This window comes from Poeciliopsis prolifica, unplaced genomic scaffold (genome assembly GCF_027474105.1).
Source record: "Poeciliopsis prolifica strain line A6 unplaced genomic scaffold, Auburn_PproV2 SCAFFOLD072, whole genome shotgun sequence".
NCBI classification, from domain to species: domain Eukaryota; kingdom Metazoa; phylum Chordata; class Actinopteri; order Cyprinodontiformes; family Poeciliidae; genus Poeciliopsis; species Poeciliopsis prolifica.
In genome coordinates, this window is record NW_026562447.1 from 309,318 (window position 1) to 320,000 (window position 10,683).

Below are 10,683 nucleotides of genomic sequence, written 5' to 3' on the forward strand. Positions count from 1 at the left end.
CACATCAGCTAAAAACTATTATGAAAATACTGAGACATTGATCTAAAGTGATTTTTTGTACGTAACGTCTTCCAAACGAGAGCTCTGAGTTAAAAACTTTTAGTTTGATCGTCAAACACATGGAGTCTGCTTATTCAGAGAGAACATGTTTGACTTTCAGGAGCAAAAAAAAAAAAAAAATCAATAAAAAAACCTGACTTGGACTTTGGTAGGAAGTAAAAAGGTAAATCTAATTTAACCTCCCTGCACTGATACTAAACAGCAGATGTGCAGGAAGACAGAAAGTTTTCAACATGAGAGGATTTTTACTTTTCCTTTGTCTCTTTGCATACGTCACTGCAAGTCCATGCCCATTTGTAAGTAAACACACACACACACACACCTCTTATTGTTTAACTAAATTATAGTTCTGATTTGCTCTTGTTTAATTTCCTACATAATTTCCCTGTAGGAAAATTACAGCTTCACAAAGTTTTCTTTCTTTTTAACTCAATTTTATTTCTTAACGTTTAATTTTTGTTTCTTATTCTTAAATTAAGCTGAGCTCTATTTCAAATCAAATCAATTATCAATGATTATGCTGCTTGAGAGTTCATCAATTAAAAAATAAAAAATAAAGAGAATCAAACTTGTTTAGTAAAACACACTAATTTGTATTTAAATACCTTTTCAGGGACTTCCAGGTTCTTGTGTGCCGCTGGAAGGAGTGAACAACACCAGCAACTTTACTGTGGGTAGAACACCAGAAATTAATTTTACTGTTAAATCTTTAATCTTTTTTATTGTCATTATTGTGGCAAATGTAGGTTGTTAAGCCAAAACTGTAACAGCAGTTAGGATTTAATTTCTTTCTTTTTGTGGCCTCTGCTCTCTTTTGTCAAAATGAATGTTATTTTTTTCCCAAAAATGAGCATTTGAGTCAAAATGAATTGAATTGCTTTCAAAACTTTTGATTTGTAAGTAACAATTGTTGAAATCTAACCTCCAAGAAAGTAACACATATTTCACATTATGGTCAAAATTTCTTTAATTCATTCTAAAAAAAACAACTTTTTTTGTTATGTACAAAATGAGAGCAAAAAACTATTAAAATCATTTGGAAAATTGTTTTAAATCTAGTATGTGCAATTTAAGGGAAAATACAAAAGGAAAAATAAAAAAAGCTGCAATTATCTGGTTGCATAAGGCAGCACATACAAATGTTGACAAAAAAAATCTTTTGATTCAGTTCCAGTATTGACTGTTTTTTTTTTTGGGAAGAACTCTACAGCTGAAATGAGATATTTACACAACAAATAATGATAAAAAAAAACAAAAAAAAAAAAACATGCACATACTTTTCTATTTGTCTGAAGTTAAATCAGACCAAATTTCTCTTGTTTTAGGTCGGCTGGAAATCAGAACATCTTTAGAGATGTTTTTTGTACTTTCTTTAAATTCAAAAGTTTCCATATATTTGGTCAGCATTAGGGGTAACTCTGTTTTAATTATACGATTTGGGTAAAAGTGGATTCCAGCATCATCTTGTGGGGCTTTTAATAAAATAAAATAAAGCTTAAAAAGGGAAACTTTGACTGCAACTTTTTGAAAAAGTTGCCTCATACTGACATTTTAGGCTGCAACAATCAGCAGAAAACACTGCAACATCCCAGACGGACTGATTGTTTTGATTACTTTACTTTGATCAAAATGTAAAGTCTATTTGTTAAAACAATATTCTAGTAAAGCGACGTGTCTACATATTTTAAATATATAGTTTTTCTTCTGTTTTTTCCTCTTTGTCTGTTTTAGAACCTAGTAGAAACCAACAACACAACAAAAAATGTAGGTAAACTTGGATTTCACCAAATTATTAAAACATAATGTTTACAATTGATGAGGCCAAATTAGAAATGTTATCTTCTATTTTAGGAGACAACAGATGCAGAAGTCAAAGTAAGTGCATGTAGACTGTGCTCCAATATTAACATTAAGTCAATATTCTGCATGTTTTGGGGGAATATAACGTCTTTTTCTTGTGTTTTTTCTTAGTTGGAAGGGATACGGATTCCAATTCAAGGTAAGATTAGATTTCCCCCTTCTTACCTGATGAAAACCAGGTAAGAAGTATTTTGAGACGAAAAAAGAAAGTCTTAACCTTAATCTGCTGAATCTAAAATGCAAATAAATAAGATGATGTAAAGTCTATTTTAAAGCTTTACTGAGCTCTACCAACTACTTGGCTATATTTACCAGCTAACCAGTCAGAATCTGTTTATACACTATAAAAATAATGATGTCCAGTAAGATTTTTGAGAAAAAGATTCAAAATAGTTTCTAATGAACACAAACTTTAAATTTTATAGCTTTATTTTATAAATTTAAATGTTCTATTTCAGCTATTTAATTAATTTAATTAAGCTATTTAATTAATTATTGAACTAAATACACCCAGGCTTATGCTGTAGCAAGAGTTAAATGTTTGGGGTAGGTTTAACTTTTATAAATTGATTTGTCATCTTTTATGAGGTTGTTAAAATGGCTGAGTGACACTTCGCCATTCACAATTATCATACCTTGGTTATTTATTTATTGCAGCCATATAATTTATTATCAAAAAGACTGCATTTTTTCTTTATTATCTCTTTTGTATCTCAGTAAATATTAAATTATTAATCTCTATTTACTATTGGTCTTTTTATGAATGAAAGTGCCATTCTGAAGATAAAGTAATTTTTTCTGTCATTAAAAAACTATGAAGCATAATCTATGGAGAAATTGATGTGGGGTTTTTGTATTTAACATTCCAGAACCGACAAAAAATTGATCCGTCTGACTGAATGTTTTCCATTCTCAACAAAGTGAGACTTGGACCAGGTAATGTTTGCCCACAATTCAGTATTAACATACAGAGTAAAGTATTTTAATCTGATTTTTAATCTCATCTCTGCAGAAAAACACTAGAAAAAGAAAACCATGGAGAAGAATACACGCTCCTAAATTCAAGCCATGAATTTAAATAAAACATTTAAATGTAATGAGTGACATTTATTTACATATAGTAAGTTGTTAACAAAATGCTGTGAGTAGGAATAAAAATTATATATATATATATATATATATATATATATATATATATATATATATATATATATATAAATATATATATATATATATATATATATATATTTATTTTTTTTCGTTTTCTTTTCAAAAAGAAAAATAAATTTTTGGAGGCTTTTTTATGAACCTTTATCCCCAATCTGAGCCGGTGCTTTTTTATCCTGGACTCTTTGAAGAACAAACAGTGTTGAAATCAGTTTACTCTTCTTTTAATGCAAAGTACAAAAACACAGTTTTAGCAGAAAGCACTGAACTGTGGGATCACAGTGAGTCATGAGGGATGAAAATGTTTGCATTGCTTTGGGGTAGGAAGATAAAAAAAAAAGAAAAACACCTGAAAGATTCAAGCAGATGGCACTGAAAACAAAATTAACCAATTTTTTTTATTCAGTTCCTGCTAAGTTACAATCACATATTTGTCTTGATAATATTCCCATTTTTATACATGCTTTCCAAATCCAAGCTGTTTAAACTTGGCTTTCGAATTTAAATGCATCAGGTGTTGCCTAAAAAAATCAATCCAAGGTGGGGATAATTATTTTTTGCTAGGCAGCAAATATGACTATTTCTGAAAAGTAAAAGAAGCCAAAAGTCTTGATATTGTCAAAAGAACGTTATGTGATCACTCATGTATGAAATTGTTTACTTGTTTAACGCAGTTATTTATTGCATTTTGGTGCAGATTAGTACCAGGAAACAGAACGAGTAGAAATATGATGAACCAGAAACAATATCTGGCATTAGCTGAACAGGACACTAAAACATGGATCACTCTAAACTGACAAGAAACTGCAAAATAAAGCAAGCTCTAACAAAACATTCACAAAATTATAACAGACACATGCAACGTATTTTGACATAAATTAATCCCACTTCCAGATAATAAAGTAATGAACATTTATTACAGAAACTATCTTAAATTGTTTAAATGAAAGCTGCTTTTTATTCCCGCGCTTAGAGAAACTTTTTTTCCTCGGTGAACAACAGCACCACCTTGTGGCCTACTTGTATATGCGCAAGAGCGATTAAAGTAAGTTAGATTTGATCAACCTTTGTGACAATAGAGTCTTTATTTGATCTATTTATTTTAGAAATTATTAAATAAAAACAACAAAATGACATAAGAAGAACAGAAGTTTCTTCACAGTTAGAAAACATACCATCAGTCTCCTGCCAATTTCCATATCTTATGGCAGAAGACGATCATTTATGCAGGGAAAAAAGACTCAAAATTCTTTCATAATCACTGAGTTCCTAGAAATTAATCAACTGAAACGTCCCCTGAAGGTAGATTCCCATTGGGAAACTGGGAGCAAGTCCCTCTGGTACGACTTCCAAATGCTTGGTTCCAACCGATGGGCTTAAATTTCTTCTGAAATTCTCTAGTTATGTTTTCTTATTCATAAAATGATTTGTGTCCTAGTAGGACTGGAACTAAACTACTGCTATTTTACAACTTGGTGCCGATGCAGGGAACATCATGACATTAAGTTTGTTTTTAAACTTTTACAATATGCAGCGCCTGGAACAACATGGCAGACATATTGTCTAGATACTTTTGTCAACGTTGGCACAAAATAACATCAAATTACTATTTTTTTTTTAGAAAGTAAAATAACACATTCATGAGGTTAACTCACCTTCAATGACGCAGTTTGCTGAACCTGGATGCTCAAATCAGGGTCTTTATGATTTGAATAAATGGTTTCTTCCAACCACTAACCGGGACAAGAAAGAAAGTTTTTGTGTTATCATTTATGTTGTCTGAAAAACGGCTATAAAATCAAGAAATCCCATCCGAGTGTGTAAAACTTGTGGGCACAACTGAATATAGTTTTACATTTTATTTCATACAAGATCTGATAAAGAGGAACTGGTTGATGTTGGAACTCCCAGTTCAGTTCAGTTCAGAATGCATAAGTGAACATGAACTGATTCGTTGAACTGAACTGAGAACTAGTTCCTGTGAAGGGTGACGTGAAAACAGATTGCACACACCACCAATCAAGCAAAACAAAAAGACCACTCTCATGTAAGGCAGCAACACAAATTTCTATTTCCAAATTAGGGTGAGCATTCAAGACGATTAATCAATTGTAACAAATAATTAATCAATCAGATGAAAAAATTGCACATTCTGTAGATTTTTCATTTGAGCCTTTTTTACACATTAGAAGTACATTACATATGTAAATAAACTAATTACTTTTCAAGATAAGAAAATAAACATTTCATTGCCTAAAGTGCGTTAACATTGCATTCCTTTAGTGCAGCAAAGGATGGATCTGCAGCTAAACAAACTTTTAACATTAAAACGTTTAGCTCTCAGTGCTTCACTTAATAAAATGTAGAGATAATGTCTCAATTATTTTTTGGATTATCACAAGCTTAATAGATTTATTTTTTGTTTTATAGAAATGAAACAAGGTTAACTTAAAACTACTCCACTTGTTTTCACAACATAAAGCACTTTGAACTGTCTTGTTGCTGAAATGTGTGATACAAATAAACTTGAGTTATAGTTAGAACATATTTAGATATTTTTTTTCATTATGTGAAAACAAAAAAATCAGATAATTTTGTTGAATTATCTATAATTTATATATATCTTCACTTTTGCCTTTATTACTGCTCTCTAAACTAGTTTATATTAACCAATTACAAAATAAGTCAGCAATTTAAATATCACAATTGTTTCTTCCCTAGTCATAATGTTGGTGTTTTTATTGTGTAATCCAGGATCTCACTGCAAGAATTAGCGAAAAATAAAAGTAACACCAGCAAAAGCAGATAAAGGAAACCAAGCAGAGGCATGTCAAATGGCTGAAAAAATGTATTTAAACAAATTATAAGTCAGCTTTTAGAGAAAACTTTATTTTTTAATTTGTTATTATGCTTGGTATAAGATTATGTAATACTTTTTCTTATTTCTCCAAAGAGCTGGAACTTTTATTCATGAATCATCTGCTCAAACACAAGAGGGAAAGACAGGAACACCTGCTCTGATAAAATGAGACCACATGGGAGTTAATGATGTTTTTGTGAGAGGAACAGAAGGGTTCATACAAGCCTATGGGTTCATAGATTAACAATTACTTTTCTGTAAACAGATCAAAGAAAAATAAAATAATCATCTTCTTCTCATCATGGATATGATCTGGTTTCATCCAAAGGTCTTCGTTTCATGGGGGAAGAACATACAAGGGGCATATATCCAAAATATTAATCCTCCAAAGAATAATTGTGCATTTTAACTGGTGTTGCTGCTGTTTTGTGACAGAAGATTACTGACTTTAGGGGGGGAGACACAAATGGTAATAACTGAATGCTTCCAGATGTCAAATTATTCACAAATGCCATGATTTCCAAAAGGACTAAACCCCAGATGACCAATGAAAAGCCTCAATTAAAACCCAATATTAAGGCTGTGACTTCCTGGTGTCAAACCAAAGCGAAGCGTTTGTTACCAAAACCGAACGATGCAGGATTAGAAACAAGCTTTAATTATTCTTTCTCAGATGTTGGAAGAAAAATAAAAATAAGGAGCAGTAAGTTCAAACATTGGATATGAAAGAGTTAGTAGTTGTTATCATCATCTTCATCATCAGGCAAACTACAACAGCACTACATTCCTGCTTTGATTCCCCCCCTCTTAGTTTGATGAAAGTGGTTCGATCCAGAGGCAGAAACCGGCCTATCAGACAACCCTTCAGATGACAGTCGCTCTCCATCAATAAGGCCACTTTATATAGAAACTCTAGATGAGAAATGCAACTTATCGCTTTGTGTTGTTGATCTTTGCAGTGTCATCGTCAACGAATGAACTGGAAAAAGAAAAAAATGCTTAAAGTTTCTAATTCAAAGAGCCTGAAGGCTGGCTTGTATGTGGAAGGAAAGTGGGAGGAGCTCGGTGTTAGCTCCGCCTCTTTTTAACCACCACAGCAACACAGAAAAAGCTCAGTCCATGTCGTTGCCACCAGCTGTGCCGCTGCGGTAGCATCCCACACCCCCCGCCTCGTGAAGCCCCAAACGCAACACATAAACACACCTCAATATAACCACGTGTGATTGGGTTGTAAAGATCTCGCAAAAAAATAGGTATTTTCACAGAAGTTTGTAAGATCATCGTGCCTAAAGTCCTCTTTGATCCTCTGTGGCTTTGTCAAAGCAAGATGAAGTCCAGAGAGAAATTCTGCCACACAACTGCTGCTCTGAAAACAATCCACAAAGGGCAACTACTTCTCTGTTTGTTGTTGCTGCAGCGTTGCACGTTCGGGTTTCCTTATTCCCCTTTTTTGTCAGCCCCTTCTGATGCAATCCTATAGTTTTGCCAACCAAACCGTGTTGAGTGAATTGTTTAAAGGGAGTGTGTCTGCAGGGGGTGTTGTGTATGACCGTGTGAGTGAGTGAGTGGTGTAAAGGGTGGTGGCAAAAGGAGATTTTTTTTTTTTTTAGGACTGCAGCCAGCACAGCTGGAGTTCAGCTTCCTTCGAGGGGGGACTGTGCTGGGGGAGGAAGGGGGCAGGGGGTCGGGAATGCAGCTCTACTTGTCCCCCAGGATGGCGTACTGGTTGTCGAGCTGCAAGTGCTCCACGGAGGCGCTGCCGGTCTCTTCTCTGCCGCGGTTTTTGTGTTTCACAACCTCAAAGGTCTTCTCCATTTCTCTGTCTCTGAAACACAAAACGGCAAATAAAAGTCTGTGAAACCATCAAGCTGACCTCCACGTCTTGATTAGGGCTGCAACCAGAGGTAAGTTATATGGACTTAGAGTTTATCGCTATATTTTGTGAAAATATCAGTGGCAATAAGAACTATTTATCATGTCTCTAGCTGACTGGCTGTGACTGCATGACACAGCAATAATAGAAATACCGTGTTTGAAAAAAACATACGTATTTGCAATGCACTTCCTTAAGACACCAGACGCATAAAGCAGTGATTTTCATCACTAAAAGGCACACAGTAAATTCACTTGACCATATTTTCAAATTTGGTGATGTTATTGTTACAACCTGTGGAGAAAATAGTAAAAATTATCATGGCAGTATGGAAATATAATTTTTTTTAACATGTAATAACAATAAAATAGGAGTCATCTCGTAAGAATCTTATCACATGATGAACAATATAATAAATGCCAACTAATGATTATTTTAGTAATTATTCTGTAAATTACTTCCATGATTAATTGATTAAAAAGGGGCACATTAATTACTTTGTTTTTATTCTTTTTTTATTTTTATTCTTTTTTTCCAAATCTTTTTTCAATGTAATATTAGAAATACATTAAGTGAGGCAAACACTTTCCTTTTTAAATAAGAAAAACAAATACTAATAAACAAGAACATAAACATTTATTGCCTAAAATGAAGCAATGTAGCTTTCCTTTAGTGGACTTGATTCAGGTAAAGTTAAAACTCATACTTGACAAGTTTTGGGCAAAACATTTTTTTTTTCAGCAAATGGCCTTTTGTTAGTCAACAGTTAACGATTCATTGATTACTGAACTAGAAGAGAATATTTCAATTATCACGATTAGTCTGATCAATTGTTCCAGCCTTATTGCTCTGCTTACTTGCGAGTCTCGACGTGCTTAGCGGTGGACAGCAGTGAGGGGAACTGTGTGTCGCTGAAGATCTCAGGCGGACCTTGGTTCTGGGCTCTTCTGCTGGGGGTCAGTCGGGCGCCTGGAGGACGATAGACTCCTGCAGGCTTCGCTTCAGGGGCCTCCTCTTCCTCTGCACCAACAGGGGAAAAAAAAAATTTCTTTTAGTATGATTCAACAAAAAAGTAATAAAATCTTAGATTGGACAAATCCTAAATGCAGTCAATGTACTTTTATTGCTGGTTACACAGAGAGCAGCTTACTCACCCACAGGTGAGGCAGCAGGAGGAGGAGCACCGCCAGATTTGTTCCAGGGACCGGACACTTTATCTCCGCTGACCAGAATGATCTCTCCATCCTCTCCTACCTCCTCCTTCTCATACTCCTCTTCCTCTTTTTCGTCACTGCAAACAATCACAATTTCAACAGTTGTTTAACAGGTTATTAAATAGTGGGCCATAAAAAGCAACCTACTCCAGAGTATTTAGTAACAAAGCAATAAACTAGAAAGTTGTTATTCAGACTACCATTCACAAGGTCTCTCACTTGATGGCTGGGTGCAATCATCAAAATAAACAGATATATTTAGGCTTTGTTGGAAATGTTTATGTTCACAGATCTACATAGTTTATTGTTACTGTGAAAAATGTCCAATTTTGATAGGAATTTTGATTTATTGTAACAATTGCTGTTTCTCCCACCCCCTATTTCCTTCTTTGTTAGTTCCATTAGAGTATCCATTGATTTTTGAATATCATTAAATGCAGTTAATGTGGGAAGTTTAGTAATAAACACATATTCTATGTCACTGGATCTTGAAGAAGTCTGTTTTAAAATGTGTTTTGATCAGAGGTCATAATCTAACCTTTCATAGATATTGTCACATCTCAAATGAAATCCAACTAAAAATTAATGACATATTCAGTTAAATAATGTGAAATTTGAGCGATTTTTAAGTGTATTTATATCAAAATATACAATGTTGTGTAGGATTTAAGTCCAAGAGAAAAAAGCTGTTTGTCTCAGGTACTAAATGTAAATAGGAAGGCATGAAAAGACAGCAAGCATGTTCAATGTTAAAAGTGACCCAGGGGTTCATCAATGTGAATTTACTCTCCAGGAGTGTCCTATTTCTTAATAAGCATTTTTAACAACTACCTGAATTAAGTTCTAAAGAAAAAAGGATTCATCCAAAGCTAACAGCAGCTGAAAACATTTTGCTTTGTTCTCACCTGATCTGTAAAGCCTGGAGCCGAAGCCCAGTGTAGTCTACTTCTTTCTGCTCAAACTCTTTCCATTCCTCGTCCTCCTGGGCAGTAAAACAGCACTCAATATAAAATCAAAATGACATCATAGAGATATGATAAAGAATTGAGACAGTTTCATTGATAAATAAATCAGATCTTCTCACCAATCATTACAGACAGCAAAACTACAAACTCCCATCATGTAATATAGTAACAAAAACCCCATAATATAGGAATAATCTTGTAATTTCTTTTACCAATCAGATCCAAATTACTTCCTACATCAAGCAACATGCAGTCTATTTTCCTAGAAAAATCCAGTAATTCAATTCTACAGGTCTAACTTGTATCTAGTATAAATGTATTAGACTTATGCACTATGCTCTTAGCATTCATTTCAGTTAATTTTGATTATTATGGACTACAGCTGATAAAAAGCCATAATCATTTCCCCCAGAACATTACTCACTACCCAATAAAAGAATTTTTAATACAGCCGATATCAGTACACTGTGTTCAATTGATACTTAGTCGAAGCTCTGTTTGCATGAATTACTGGATCAATGCTGAGTGACATGGAGGTAATCGGTCTGCAGCACAGCTGAGGCATTAACAACACCTGAGCTGCTTTAACAAAGACCTTCATTTTGTCTAGATTCTCGAGAGACAATGAACTAAGGAGAAAAAGTTCAGTTCTTTTGCTCCTTAACCCAAGTGAGTCATTTTTAA

The 10,683-nt window shown here is 33.8% G+C and overlaps 1 protein-coding gene and 1 long non-coding RNA gene across 3 annotated transcripts in view; one reads left to right on the forward strand and one right to left on the reverse strand.

The window, feature by feature from the left end:
* The first annotated feature begins 235 nt into the window (after positions 1–235).
* On the forward strand, positions 236–3,017 carry LOC129352102 (uncharacterized). The gene is made up of 7 exons (XR_008604851.1): positions 236–356; positions 674–730; positions 1,792–1,824; positions 1,912–1,935; positions 2,032–2,059; positions 2,790–2,856; positions 2,933–3,017. It is a non-coding gene; the product is annotated as an uncharacterized LOC129352102 (long non-coding RNA).
* Positions 3,018–5,955: 2,938 nt separating this feature from the next.
* cdv3 (carnitine deficiency-associated gene expressed in ventricle 3) overlaps positions 5,956–10,683 on the reverse strand; it is a 5,998-nt gene continuing 1,270 nt past the window's right edge. The window contains exons 2-5 of one of the 2 annotated variants that reach the window (XM_055020971.1): positions 9,940–10,013; positions 8,975–9,111; positions 8,678–8,840; positions 5,956–7,772 (exon numbers count right to left, since the gene is read on the reverse strand). In XM_055020971.1, the coding sequence (XP_054876946.1) occupies positions 7,646–7,772; positions 8,678–8,840; positions 8,975–9,111; positions 9,940–10,013 (501 nt within the window). In that variant the 3' untranslated portion in view covers positions 5,956–7,645. Of the gene's footprint in view, positions 7,773–8,677; positions 8,841–8,974; positions 9,112–9,939; positions 10,017–10,683 lie in introns of both variants that reach the window. The other variant, XM_055020970.1, reaches the window with a different exon arrangement.